Below are 14,501 nucleotides of genomic sequence, written 5' to 3' on the forward strand. Positions count from 1 at the left end.
GTGAAGCGTCAACTCTATATTATACAAACATTCGGCAAGCAAACAATGGCTGAGGCAATGAGATTGTCACAGTTGAAGGGCAGAGACGGATTAGCTCATGCTAGCTTGATTGAATAAAAGTGCAGGCCACATTAGTTTAGCTCATAGCATCTTGCTCACCCTCTTTTCCATAATGTTCTCAAACTCCTGCACGCCACCTTCCAAAACACTCATCTTGCCCGCCCTGACCCGATAAACGATTCTCCGGCGCGGAGACTCGGCTTCCTCGTCATCGTCATCATCACCACCGCTGCTCCCGACCTCGTCGTCATCCATAATCCCCTCCACGACGCCTCGCACAAACCACCTGTCGTGGCTGACCAGCACCACGGCGCCAGGCCAGTCCCGCAGCGCATCTCGCAGCGCCGTCACGGTCTCGTAATCGAGATGCGTGGTCGGCTCGTCGAGCACGAGGCAGTGCGGGCGGCGCCACAGCAGACGCGCCAGCTCGCACCGCACCGCCTGGCCACCGCTGAGCTTGCGCAGCGGCACGTCGGACGCCAGCCTGCCCGGCAGGCCCAGCGCGCCCAGGAACGCGCGGTTCTCGCCCTCGGAAACCCCGGCCTCGGCCGTCTCGCGCATCAGCAGCCCCAGCGCCGTGAGCGTCGGTTCGGCGCGCCCCAGCTCCTGAAGCGCCTCGACCGCGTGCTGCGAGTAGTAGCCCAGCTTCAGCCGCGGGTGGTGCGTCACGGTCCCCGAGCTGGGCTTGTCGGCTTCGACGAGCAGTCGGATCAGGGTGGACTTGCCTGCGCCGTTGAGCCCGATGATGCCGATCCGGTCGCCCATCCCGACCGACAGGGTGACGTCTTGAAGGGCCGGGGTGGAGGCTTTGGCGGCGCCCCGGTACCGGAACGAGACCTTCTCCAGGCTGAGCAGCGATCCGGGGAAGCGCAGCTCGGCGGGGTCGGGGACGTTGATTACGACGCCGCGCTCCTCGGGCGGGATGTCGATCTCGTCGCGCATGGTGAGGTGGTAGCCGACTAGGTCCCGGTTGAGCTTGAAGCGGCCCCCCTTGGCGTTGACCTCGAGGCCCCAACGGTCGTCGAGCTTCTTCTGCCGCATCTTGGCCTGCTTGACGCGGGTGTCGTCGTTGTTCTTCTTGCCCTCGCGCATGTTGCGCGCGATGGTCTCCTGCATGTGCGCCTTTTGCCGGTCCTTGGCCTCCTTCATCCGCTTCAGGTGCTGCCTGCGCACGGCTGTCGACGACTCGTACGACGCCAGGTCGCCGTGGTAGTAGACGAGGTCCTTGTCCTTGAGGATGAGAAGGTCGGTGCACAGCGAGATGAAGTCGCGGTCGTGCGAGACGAGGATCAGCGTTGGGGCGCGTGTCGGCGGCGCTGCTGCTGCTGCTGCTGCTGTGGTGCCGTCGGAGTCCCCGCCCAGTGACGTCAGGTACTTTTGCAGCCACACGATGCCGAGGAGGTCGAGGAAGTTGGTCGGCTCGTCCAGTATCATAATGTCGGCCTCCTGCAGCAGGCAAGCAGCCAGCGACGCGCGCATGCGCCAGCCGCCAGAGAGGCTCGATATGGGCTTTGCCATCGACTCTGCTGTGAAGCCCAGGCCTGTGAGGATCCTCTTTGCGCGAGATTCGACCTCGGAGAGTCGCGAGGGCTCTACTTTGATTTGTAGATCTGCCAGCATGTCGACGGCTTCCTGTGTTTCATCTCGTATAGCATCTGGTGGGATTTCTTCGTCTACTTGGGTGATTCTGTTTTTTTTTTTATGGTGAGAGAAAGGGGCTTGAGAATCAGCTTCAGATTCACAGGGGCTGCTTTCTTTCACTTTGCTTGTTTGTCTGGGTTTGCAAGCTGTTGGGTTGTTGGACTCACGACAAGGCAGAGGCTGCAACCTCCTTTTCAAATTCCGTCAGAGCTTTGCGTGCCTGTAGACCACGAGCACCGCTCCTCAACCTCGCGTCTTTGTCCAACACAAAGAGCCGCTTCTGTTGTCTGTCATGTTTGATTTTCCGGAGGGCACGCAAGGCACCAGTCGCACTGGTTGTGTCGTTGATACCGGTGGATAAAGCTGCATCAGACCATTTCAATATTTTGTTAGACCCCTACAGCCACTACGAGCTTTCATCCAAAATGACTTACCGCCTATTTCTTGCTCGAGCTCACTACGTGAAGTGGCTCTTTCGATAACCTCATCCAAGGTAGAGAGTACCTTTCCACCAGACGCCGAACTCTGACTGCCAACCGCAGTCTCATCGGTGGCATCGGTTTGCTGCATGATTGAGATGCGAGTGGCTTCTGGTATACCTGGGATCAACTCTATTATTTTTTTGATTGTGCTCCAATTCAGTCAAGGGTCATCATCATTCACATCCCAAGATTACGATGACATACTCTCGGCGATTGCCTTTAGAAGCGTCGACTTCCCGGACCCGTTCCGTCCAACGAGGACATAACGCTGCCCGGCCTTGAGGCGCAGCTTGGCATCTGTCAAGATCTCCAATCCCTGCGCTTTGGCTTTGGATCTTCCCTTTGCTTTGCCGCCGGCACTGGTGCCGCCTGCTTCAGGTGGTGGAGCAGCTGCGAGGGTGATGTTGAGGCCTTCAATGTCCAGCTTTGTTATTTTTCGACCATGCTTTGTCAGCTTTGTAGAGCTAGAGCTTAAACTAGGGATGGATTTCCTGGATTATGAGGATTTGGAATAATTGTATTACCTCTCGATACTCGGGGCTGGTCTCTATGCGGAACCTGGTTTGCTTGCAGGTCACCAAGATGGAAGCGACGGACTCTGAGGCAATCGAGGTCATTTTGGTAATGTAGTCGTTGGGGTTAAGCAAATGTTAGAAGAGAGGAAATATACAGATAGAAACCTGGGTCAAAGGGTGATATCATCAAATAATAGAAGTAGACGGGCAATATTGTGGCAAGGACTCTAAAGAAAAATGCAATTGAAGTTGAGGTGTGTTTTCCTTGCAGAATATATCAATTGCGTCTGGCTGTATCTGTCTCTTTTTTGGAACGACAAGAAAATATTGCTGACCATCAAAGTACAAATGTAATTTTTGTAATTTTTTCCCAAATTTGCCAAGTCTTCAATAGATGTACGTACCTACCTGCCCTCGAAGATTCATACTGGGCGATATTTTTTTTAGTAGGTCTGGGCGACGCGTAAAGCTCGCACAGCCAGAATGAATCATTTTGATTCACTTGGGGGCAGTTTCCTTTTTTTGCTGGTCGTCTCGTCTTTGTCCCCCTTGTTTTTTTTTTTTTTATTCCCCGACAAGACCGTTGGACTAACGAATTCGGGCCGCGCTTTGCCAATTGGCTTGTCCCGGCTCGGCTGCTCAAGGTGGGGGGTATTTACTTTTCAGCTTGCGCTTCTTCTTCTTCTTCTTCTTTTATCTTGGGTTTGTGTTCCTAATCCCATTCAACAAAAAGTTTTAAGCGTCAAATTTCACTCTAACTTTTCGGACAATTCCTGGTTTAAAATGTGGCCACTGGGTCTTGTTGAAGATCTACTATAGATAAGGGGTATACTGCTTAGAAGAGATAAATAATATGACAAGTGGATCATTCCTATTCAAGATTAGATAGATGTTTGGATAGGTGTGAAGCTTTGTCACAACTTGACTATCTTCTATCTTATACGGTGCACAAACTTTTACTCTTTTTGGCTGTTCCAAATAGACTAGTCTAGTCATGCAAAAAAAACAATACTAGGTTTAGATTCAAATCACTTTGCAAGGTTAACGATGATTAAAACCGAATTGGATTTGTATTATATATATAAGAGATGGTATCATGTAAGGTTCTTAGCGTCATCCTACCGCAATAGCGGACATAGGAGACCAACAGTCAAAAGCCAATGTATCCCTTTTTCTTCGATCTCAAATCAAATGACACTGGCCGGCCAAAAAGATGGCTGACGAAGCAAATGTTGGAGATTACAGGGATTTGCCAATTAAAAAAAAGACGTTTTTTTCTTTAAACGGTCTCCTCCTTGGGAGCCTCGCTGGTGACAATGCCGCTCTTCTCGCCGTGGGTGTGACCCATGTCGGCGGCGAAGGTGGAGGTGGGGATCCAGCTCTTGGACTTGCGGGGAGTGGTCTCCTCGAGCATCTTGTCGACCTGCTCCAGGGAGAGACCCTTCATCTCGGGGACGAGGAAGTAGGCAAAGGCGAGCGAGCCGCAGCACAGACTGCCCCAGATGAAGAACACCTTGGAGCCCAGACCGGCCGAGCCGTCACTCTCACCGACCATGTAGGGGGTGATGATGCCGATGATGCAGTTCCAGAACCAGTTGGAGGCGGTCGAGATACCGACACCACGCGAGCGGATGGGCAGGGAGAAGGTCTCACCAACAATGACCCAGGCGGTGGGACCCCAGGTGATGGCGAAGAACATGATGTTGATGCAGATGAAGGCAATCATGGCCTGGACGGCGCTGGAGTTGTTGGCCTCGGCACGGCCCTCAGTGACACCGAGAATGGCGACGATGAACTGGCAAATGATCATACCCAGGGCTCCGTAGATGAGGAGGAAACGACGACCAAACTTCTCAATGGACCAGAACGAGATTGGGGTAGAGCAAACGTTGACCAAGGTGGTGACCAGACTCATCAGGAAGGGGTCCTGGATGGTGCCGAGCTGCTGGAAGAAGGGAACACCAAAGTAAAAAATGAAGTTGATACCCGTGAGCTGTTGCATCATTTGCATACCGACACCGAGGAGGGTACGGCGAATGTTGCTGTTGCCCTTGGACAGGGAGCCCTTGAACAGCGCAGTCCACGAGCCGATGTAGCTGGTCTGGGGAATGTGAGCCATCTCGTACTCGTTGTTGGCGACGATTTCGGCAAGCTCATCCTTGATGTAGTCCGAGTCGACAGGCTGACCACGGATGATGGAGAGGTCCTTAGCGGCCTGGTCGAGCAAGCCCTTCTTGACGTGGTAACGAGGAGACTCGGGCAGGAGGAACAGACCGATGGCAAGGATGATGGCCCAAAGGAACTGAATGGCCACGGGGATACGGTATGATCCGGTGTCGTTCCTGTTCTGGGTGGCGTAGACGACGCAGTTGGCCAGCAGGATACCAATGGTGATGCAGAACTGGTATCCCGAGACCATGGCACCACGGACCTTCTTGGGGGCGATCTCGGACATGTAGAGGATGATGATGGCCGAGATGAAACCAACACCAAGACCAGCAATCAGACGGCCGAGAACCATGAGGGCCTCCTGGTTGGTGGAAGCCACTTGCAGGACAGCACCGATAGAGAAGACACCACAGCCAGCGATAATGGTGGGACGACGGCCAATGAAGTCGGCGATATCACCAGCCTAGTAGTAGGAAGATGCCAAGGTCAGCACAGCCCTGTCTCGTGCGTTCGAGCTATTTTGGTGGAAAAGCCCAGACATAGAAAGAAATAAAAAAGACATAAAAAATACTCACAATAAGAGCGCCAAAGAAGGTACCAGCAGACAGGATAGAGGTCATGAGAGATTTTGTTTGGTCGGGAAGAACGAAATCCGATGCATCAACGCCAATAGGCTGCTTGAGGTCGTAGTCGTACTGCATGCCGGTGTACATGCTGATGAAGTAGGGCATGCCCTGGACACCACCCATCCATCCCTATTTATTGGAGCAAGCCTGGTTAGCTTTTTGATTCTTTTGTGACGTGTTGACTGATAGTACTAGCTAGCTCTAAATAGAATACTAGTGTTGGTCCTGGGTTGAACTGACTGTATCATAACCAAAGAAGATACCACCAAAGGCGGCAAAGGCACAAACGAGGTAGGCCTTGAAGGTGATGGGGGCCTCAACGCGCGAGACGTCGGCCGTCCCGACGACGGAGCCGGGCATCTTGGCTGTCGGTGTTCTTTCTTAAAAGTCGGGTGTTTTTTTTTTTTTTCGTTTTGTGAAACTGTTGGGGGATGTTTCTTAGCTTCTTCACCTAAAAGAGGCCGGGTGAAAAGTAACAAACAGACACAAGAACCAAGACACAAGGAGAGGTGAGGCAGAGGTGAATGGAAGGGGATGGGTAGGCAATATATAGCCCGCACCCGAGGAACAAAAATTGTAAAAACTCAAGCTAAAGCACCCTAGGTTGGTACAACAAAGTGAGCTGCAGGGGGGGCGTGAACCGTACCGAACTGTAAGGGGGTGAAATTGTTGTTAGTTGCAAGGGTTGAGGTATGGATGGATGGCAAGGTAGGGCCGGTTGGGGAAATGTGTTGCATGCGTGGGACTCCGCAAATTGAAAATTGGTTTGTGGATGGCGACGAGGGCCAGGCCGGGGGGTTGGAAGTGTGGGCAGCGGAGAGGAGGAAGGAGCCTGACAAAACACGATGACGGGCAATAAAAACGAGAAAGGAAGACGGGGGTGTGGTTGTCGTGTGCCCTCGTGGTAAATTAATTTACCACGGCACAAACATCCACAGGCGGTCCCATCCGGCACCGCGCCTGGAAAGAGTTTAGCGATATGGTCCAAATAAAGCCTCGCCGTCAGGGAAGAAAAGAAGTTCAGCAAGCAAGAGCAAAATGTTAGTCTTTAAAACAACGACGTGTTGACGAAATGAAGAGAAGAAACTCCAGCTAGAAAAGTCAATAGAGAGCTACAAAAGGGAAAAAAACGATGTTCAAATGTATCTGCCACACCACGCACACACACACACCTACTCCATACATAACGTAGGTAAGTACTCTACATACAGCAGCAGTAAGGAACCTAGTTCGCCCATACGCCCTGCTTGCGATGCACCTCGTCTCTAACAAACTCAGGGATCAAAAAACATGTGGATCATACTCGTGAATCGCCGAATGGAGGCCGACTGGGCCTTTTCCCTCTGTCTCTTCTCTCCAATCCTTCCAAGGATATGGCCCACCAGGTGATCACAACGGGCGAGATCCAAATCGATTACTTTTGAAAGGAGAGAACGGTGTGGCGGTATAAGTGGTCCAATCACCATCGTAAGATTCAATGTCTTTGATGATGCAGGGGTTTTCTTTACTTTGTTTGACTGGTAGTGGTTTGATCACTCAAGGTCCAGCTCCCAGGGGAACAAAGAAAAGAAACGAACAGGTGATGAAATTGGGTTTTCCCACGGTACCTTGACCACTCGAGCCTGGACTGGAGACTGGCTCCTTCGAGAATGCGAAAAAAAAGGTCCAAAATGCGGGGTACGACCCCGGCAGGAATGGGATGGGATGGTCTGCCAGCTAGCTCGCCCAGGTACTTTAGCTACGATCCAACGACGTACCACCAGACCTTGCTTGCTTACCTAGAAACGTGGCGTAACAATGACCACGAAGGACATGTCCCGATCAAAGCCTGTTCTACAAGCTTGGCGCAAAAACTAAAACTAAAACCAACTCGACAACCTCTGAGCCGTGTTGCCGTCCTTACCATGTTTAAGCAGTACATAGAAGTTCAACTCTCAGCTGGCCGACAGGACGCAAAGTGGTACCTGTGGGGCAGCACAGGCCTCAGCACGTGTGAAAGTACCCGAAACGAAAATGAGAAAAAAATGGTCTCCTTTATTTTGTCAGGATTACCCCTGTGATCGTGAGAGGAAACAGCAAAAAAGAAAAAAAAAAAAAAGTGAAAAACTTTACTCCGTAGGAGATTATTCCAACGGATGTTACTTCATGCTTTTTTTTTAAAAAAAAAAAAGAACAGTGCCCGCTCAGCCCAAATGAGAACGACATGTAATTACGGCAAATGGTACATTGTCGCCCGGCATAGCACTCGCGGGAAGCATAAGCGGGAAGCAAGCACACAAATATGCAACCTCGTCAGCATCCCGCAAGTTCCCGTCCTTTGTGTGCAAGCCGTGCGCTCCTTGGGTATTTTTAATCGCCACCTATCGGTATCGCCTCCCGCCCTTGGGACTTGCTTCAGCCGAACGACACCAAATCGTCAGAGACAAAGCAGGCTGACGGCGACTGGAGCCCTGACGAATCAACAAAGTCTTAGCTGCATGGGTCTCGATAGTCAGTCAGTTGACCAACTTCTAGACTGACTGGGGACATTGTCGTTGTTCGTTTGGACAGATCTGGGCCATGCATATCATATGCTCCGCTGTGCCTTTGGGGGCCGGTCGATTCTTTGTCTTGGGCCTTTGGCTACCCAACAAGGCTTCCATTTCCATTATACGGGAGTCCCGGGTAGTACAGCACTTGGCTGCCATCTTGGCACCTTACCAACTCACCTTCAAAGTAGACTTGCTAGGCTACGACGTAAAAAAAAAAAAAATAATAATAATAATAATAATCTAGGTCTCGTTAATAATACATTACATGGCTCCCTCGTGGCCCATCGTGACCACTTTCAGTTCATTGTAATCACTGAAAATGGTACGTCGTCCGGGTCCTTGTGGGCCGCCGGCGCCCCGCCCCCTTCTTCTCCGGGTCCTTGTTGCCTGTCCATTCCTCCTCCTCCTCCTCCACAGGCAAAGCATATGCAAGTCCCGATGATTGGCCGAGGTGACAGGGCGGCTGTTCTACCACGTATATGGGCAAGGTCCGGCCAATGGCGAGCCGAGCGAGATTGTTCCAAAAAAGAAGTTGGCGCGCGGGTCTCTCTCACTTTTCGTCCGTGGTGTGTTCGCGTCGCAAAGTGTCCGAATTTCTTTTTTGGGGTGCCCTCCATTCTTTTCTCTCCCTTTCAACCCCGGCCGGGGAATCGGTTGTGGTGTGCATTTGAACCCTTGCACCACCAAGAAGAAAAAAAAGGGCCGTTTCCGGGGCAGCGCCAAGCATGCGGGCTGTTTGAGCTGCAGGCAGGCGAAGGCAGGAAGGCTCGTCTGCTGTCAGATGTGAGTGTGTGGGGCGAAGAAAAAAAAATATCAGCATCTCGGGGAAGGCGCATTGGTCCAGGCTCGTCTCGTTTAACTTGTGGTTCCCCCACATGGGGATGACAGAGTCACGACTTAACTTTTTTTTTTCTCCTGTCTAATTTCGAGCTCTATTTTCTCCAAGGTGACCTTGACCCGCCGCTCTTTTTCTCCCCAACAAGTCCCTTTGAAGGGCTCCATCGTCATCAGTCATCAAAAGCAGTGAAATTGAGCAAGAATACTACTCTACGTAACATTATTGAATAAGTATGCTCCTAGCGTAGCCAACTAGATAAGGTACCCACGAAGTGTCGATTTACATACTGGCAATCCGCAGAATTAACCTTTAGAGTCGCTATAAGCTTATCACTAAGTGAGCCACTTAGCACCAATATGTCTTGATGATCAAACTTGCACCTACGAGGCACCTAAAGTGGTATGTGCAGTACGGTAAGTATACGTCCACAGTGAAAGAAAAAAAAGAAAGAAAAAAAAACTCTTCAAAACACATGCCTCTGCCCCATTTCATCTTCTCCACACTATGATCCGCTCTAAACCGGACCACTTCCCTGGTCTACCCCGATCCAGTGTTCTGGTTCGGTTCTGCTTTCACCCAACGTACAGCGTTTTTCTGACCCGATACCGCCATTTCTCGTTTTCCCTTTTCCAGGGGGGGTGAACCCAGCCGAACCCCATGGGCACATGCGGCGTAACAAAGATTTCCCCAAACCTTTCTCCGCTCAAACGATGCAGCCTACCCCAAGATATGCAGTAATAGCGCCGAGGCGACCGTGATAGGGCCATTATTTGTTACGAAGTAACTTATTTTTCTTGCAAAAAGCCCCTTGTGATCTTGGTCAACACCCCTACCCTATCTCAACTTAAACCCCTTACCGAGGCGTATATTCCAAAGTAACGCGTCAAGTCTGTTTTTTTGGTGATGGTGATGTAGCAATTGTCGGCACCGACTGGCTCGTTCCATTCGGCGCTTTTACCTCATGCCAACAACATTAGTGGCGAACTTGTTTGTCAAGAAAAAGGCTGCAGCTGCTATCCCACATTCATTGGCCAATGTGGAGAGGGCAAAACCGGTATTAACTACAGAGAGGCTGAAAAAAAAAGTGTCGCAGTTGGTGTCACAGGTTCACCCTTTGATCCATTTAAGGTAGCTCTGAAAGGGACTAGAGCTAGGAATTGAACCGTCCCAGAGGTACGGTTACTCGTGATACTAGCTCAAGTAGGTATGCTGCAAGTCTTTGCATGGACCCCTTTCTTTTTTTGCCTCTTTGACCTGAGACGAAGTAAGGACTATAATATCCAATGCACCGAGTGTGCCTAAAGCGGTGCATCCATGCGCTGTCTGCCGCAAAGGCAGCATGGCCCCAGGAGAGCTGAGAATTCCGATACATCAACGTCTCACCGTATAGAGAGACCTTTTATTGTACCCACAAAGGATGGCTCGATATTAAATCGAGATTCCCTTGACACCCAGTCGCTTGAAAACGGGTGCACGAATGGGCAGATATTTCCCACGAGTCAAGCGGGGTGGTGGTTTAGCACATGTGTTGGTGGTTTTGGGTGGGCTCGGGGAAACCCTGGGAGAACTTTACTGGTAAGTACAACTGTACGTGGTAAGATGTTGGGGCCAGATCTGGGTCCTGGGGCCGCGTTCGGGCCGATTAAAAAGGGTAGGATTATGTGTAATATTGAGCGGCACAGAGCAATCTCACGTTTTGTTCTCCTCCCCCGTGGGACTTTGGTGCCGCAATAATCTGGAGAAAGGTCATTAGAGCTGAAATTTCAATGGAAGCTTATAGTCTCCACTTGCTTCTGTTCAGTGGCTGACAAGATCAAAAAGTCGGCAAGCCACTTGTGTCAACGTTTAGAAAACAATCAATTCGCCGATACTACAAACTTGGCAACCATGCCGTATTGAGGTAGTGTATTGTGTACTAGCTCTGATGTTGTTAGACTGTTAGCAGAGGAAACAGTAATTTTACTTCTTCATTCTGTTTCTTTAGCAAAATAACGAAAAAGCAAAGAAAACAATGGCAACATCTTTTCAGAAAACGCTTCGGCACAATTGCGCACAGTCAAGGTGTAACCCTGTTGTCTGTACTGTCATCCAATGTCAGGTGGGTAAGGACTCAAGAGTTGCGATGACAGCTGCAAGGGTAATATTGCACTGCACATACATAAAATCGCATTGCATTAAACTATCTCATAGCAAGTATCGCATACCTGATTACCCAAGTAGGTATACGATTGGGATTTATAAATTTGTACTCCATCTAATCATATTGACTTGTACTATCGCCACTATACGGAACTTTGACTCCGTATCCATTCCTGCTTCATTCACTGTCACGTCAAGGACCCTTTAACCTTTAACCTTGGTAAAGAGCTGTGGATAAACCAACCCCAGTGTTCTCCAGCAACTTTGGTGGTTCCAGACGCCCGGTTCGAAACCTAAATAAAGTTGTCGATCAGCAAATCGCAGGTTTGGCGTCTATCACAGTACTTAACTTTACTTTTCAGTGTCCACTTTTTAAAGATATCGAACTTGTGTCTGTTCCATGCGTCACAGGACGACTTGGTGCAAAGCCAAACCTAGGTACGTTACTTTACCTTACCTAGATTAGGTAGAAATTTGACATCGCAAAAATGTACCTTATGCTAACGAATGCACTTGCCTGAAACAACATAGCTCCTCCCCCAGAGACGTGGCTTACGGATTGATCGACATTACTAAACCAGATGGGAATTACTTGTATAGAAGCAAACTACCACCAACCTAGCCGGTGATTAGAGTCGGAACATTTTAAGAATGTTCTGTCCCCGCGCTTTTCTTAGTTTCTTTTTCACTTCTTTGCGTCAGGGTTCGTCGACAACCTCGAGGGGCTATATCTTTGTGCGGTCCCACGCCAACGTCCCCTTCCCAACGTTGTTGGACCGACCGGCTTGTCTATCTCAGCCCACCTGCCCACCTACCTTCTACCAACTTTTCAATTTTCCAGTCGCATCTCAGTCTACCCCATCGCTATCTCCCCCTTGAACTCAACATTGACGTCGACATCCTCTCGACAAATCATAAGCACGCTTGAATTGGTCACTTTCGTGGACACGCCGCCACTGCCACCAAAAAGATGCGTTTCCCTTTCGTCTCCAAGAGGAAACCGGTCCTGTTTGCTTCAGTTGCCCTGCTTCTGCTCATTGGAGGCCATCTTACATAGAGCGGAGTCGGCTCGAATGATGGCATCGATGCGGTGCGGCTCAAGCCATGGCTCAAGATATGGCCGTGGAGGGGCCTAACGGATGAAGAAAGGAAAGAACAGCTGCGCAAGGATGTTGAAGAACGAACGCGAAAATATCCATCAGCCATCATGGATCCTGCGAGCACCGACGTTCCACGTCTTTCGTGCCCCGAATTCTCCGCCAGACGATACCAACACCTCAAGGCACCCGTCGATCTAGGCCACAAAAAGCTATATTACTTTGCCCTCAACCTCAGGCAGTGTCACTATATCCTCCCGCGCCTTTTGGGCTCCATAGTTGAGGTGATGCGCTTCCTCGGATCCCAGAACTCGGTTCTTTCGATTGTTAAGGGCAATTCGGACGACGGCACAGCAGAGGTCTTGAAGGCGATACAGCAAGATCTCGAGGCGCTCGGAATCACATATCACTACCAGCATAGTGACATCAACCCTCACAATGGCAGCCGCATCCTTCGCCTGGCCGAGCTTCGAAACTTGGCCATGGAACCGCTCGTAAACAGTCGGCACAACAAGACTACCACAGAGAGTAGTGATGGGGACTATGGGTTGAGAGCTGGCGATATCGAGATCATGGACGAGGCCACGGTCGCTTTCATCAATGATGTGTCAATCTGCCCCGACGACATACTGGAGCTCATTCATCAGCGCAAAGTTCAGAAAGCAGACATGACGTGCGGCATGGACTGGTCCTGGAATCTTCGTCACCAGCCCTTCTACGACGTCTGGGTTGCTCGCCAGCTCAATGGTGACAGCTTCTTCGAGATCAAAGATAACGGCGAATGGTACAAACAATGGGAACTCTTTCCAAATGACCCTCCCAACCGGGCCCGCTACAACGCCAGGGTTCCGGTGCAGGTGTTTTCGTGCTGGAACGGCGGCGCGGTGTTCTCCGCCCAGCCATTCATGGATGGCGAGGTCAGGTTCCGCGACAAGAATGAGGGCGAATGTGCCATGGGCGAACCTGACTATCTGAACAAGGACCTCTGGCACAAGGGTCACGGGCGCTTTGCCATCGTGCCTACCGTCAACCTTGGATACAATGACGATCATGCAAGGGGAATCAAACACAAGTACGGCTACGTAGCCGATCTGGTGAAGCATGAGGAGATGAGCGGGCTGCCACTTCAGGTTCCTTGGGTGGACACGCCCCCGGAGAAGATCAAGTGCATGCCGGGATGGAAAGAGCAGAGCTGGGTACCCTGGAACGAGACGCTTGTATAATGATCAAAATTGCCTTTCTATTTTCAATCTTTGATTTCTGTTTCAGTGTTTTTCTTTCTGCGCTGCGAGCCGGCCTTTGGCTTTTGGGACGTTCGTTGTGACCATATACTCATTACTATCACAACAGAAAAAGGTGGACGAGGGACCTCGTTTCGACTCAGTCGACATAGTCGCGTTTAGACAAATCAAACGATACATACTTTTAGTAATAGAAATTTCTGAATCTTTTTCCACCACCGCGGTACTGTAGTAGATGTCCTACTTTCCACTCGCAGCTCCGTACTATCATTTCAGCAGCAAGTCTTCGGAGAACTCCTTTCCCGCTCACTTAATTCAGGGCAGACTAGGCTTGGGCACAACATGGGCAAATGTTCAAAAGAATTAGATAGCCTGGCTTGGCCAATAATCAAATATTGTTGACACTCACCCTCACAATCCATTTCCCGCCATGGAAGTTGTCTATGACTGTCTTTTACTTGTAGAGATAGGTTTAGTCTCAATACAATCCATGAGAGCGTGGGCAATCGATTCTCTAGTTTTCCACACTTGATGCCAGTGTCGAATAATTATGGACTATATCGAGGGTTCTTGTGTGATGGTGGTAACACCACCGAAAGCAATATGCCCTACACTACACCACTTAATCCCGCATACATTCCCGTTGGGCCCCCACACCACGCACTCGCGGTGCACACAGCAAGGCCGGTAGATTACACAGGACGGGTGGCGCCGTTGCAGCCGATGGCGGGCCAAGAGGGAACAGATCCCGTGGAGATGCTGTCGGATACCATCCGATATATCCCAGGTCCTTTCACATACGTGTTGTTCCTACTATGCCGTCTAAGAAGTTCCTGCCCGTTAGCAGTGTCGTTGGGTTTTTATCAACCGCCGGCATAGGGAAAACAAAGAGTGTCAAGCACTTGACCGAGAACTATGACCCATATAGCATGCGAACTGGCTGATAAAGAGGCCACGCAGTGCTGTCACGTATAACATCTCAACATCTGGGCTGTCAATAGTCTTCAAGAGAGAAAACCCGTTTACTAGAGTAAGCTGTGAGGTCCGTCGCGCATACTGGCTCGCATAAGGAATGGAGGTTTGCACAAACCCAGCTTCGCTATTCTGCATTCTCGTTTCCAATATCTTCAAGCCATCTACGTTGCACAATGGCTAGCTCGGT

The 14,501-nt window shown here is 50.4% G+C and overlaps 3 protein-coding genes across 3 annotated transcripts; 1 reads left to right on the forward strand and 2 right to left on the reverse strand.

Moving 5' to 3' along the window:
• Window positions 1-141: 141 nt before the first annotated feature.
• Window positions 142-2,966, reverse strand: PgNI_04070 (uncharacterized protein; the record flags this gene model as incomplete). Its single annotated transcript, XM_031124122.1, has 5 exons — window positions 2,708-2,966; window positions 2,388-2,607; window positions 2,136-2,312; window positions 1,869-2,064; window positions 142-1,747 (listed from the first exon to the last, which is right to left on the reverse strand). Exons 1-5 carry the CDS (start codon window positions 2,798-2,800, stop codon window positions 142-144), a joined length of 2,292 nt encoding a protein of 763 aa, XP_030983412.1. The 5' UTR covers window positions 2,801-2,966.
• Window positions 2,967-3,749: 783 nt separating this feature from the next.
• PgNI_04071 (uncharacterized protein) lies at window positions 3,750-6,077 on the reverse strand. The gene is made up of 3 exons (XM_031124123.1): window positions 5,734-6,077; window positions 5,443-5,622; window positions 3,750-5,330 (listed from the first exon to the last, which is right to left on the reverse strand). Exons 1-3 carry the CDS (start codon window positions 5,851-5,853, stop codon window positions 3,978-3,980), a joined length of 1,653 nt encoding a protein of 550 aa, XP_030983413.1. The 5' UTR covers window positions 5,854-6,077; the 3' UTR covers window positions 3,750-3,977.
• A 6,131-nt stretch (window positions 6,078-12,208) lies between these two features.
• PgNI_04072 (uncharacterized protein) lies at window positions 12,209-13,321 on the forward strand (the record flags this gene model as incomplete). Its single annotated transcript, XM_031124124.1, has 1 exon — window positions 12,209-13,321. The coding sequence occupies one exon, from the start codon at window positions 12,209-12,211 to the stop codon at window positions 13,319-13,321; it is 1,113 nt and encodes a 370-aa protein (XP_030983410.1).
• Window positions 13,322-14,501: the final 1,180 nt, after the last annotated feature.

Source organism: Pyricularia grisea (assembly GCF_004355905.1).
Source record: "Pyricularia grisea strain NI907 chromosome Unknown Pyricularia_grisea_NI907_Scaffold_2, whole genome shotgun sequence".
NCBI lineage: Eukaryota > Fungi > Ascomycota > Sordariomycetes > Magnaporthales > Pyriculariaceae > Pyricularia > Pyricularia grisea.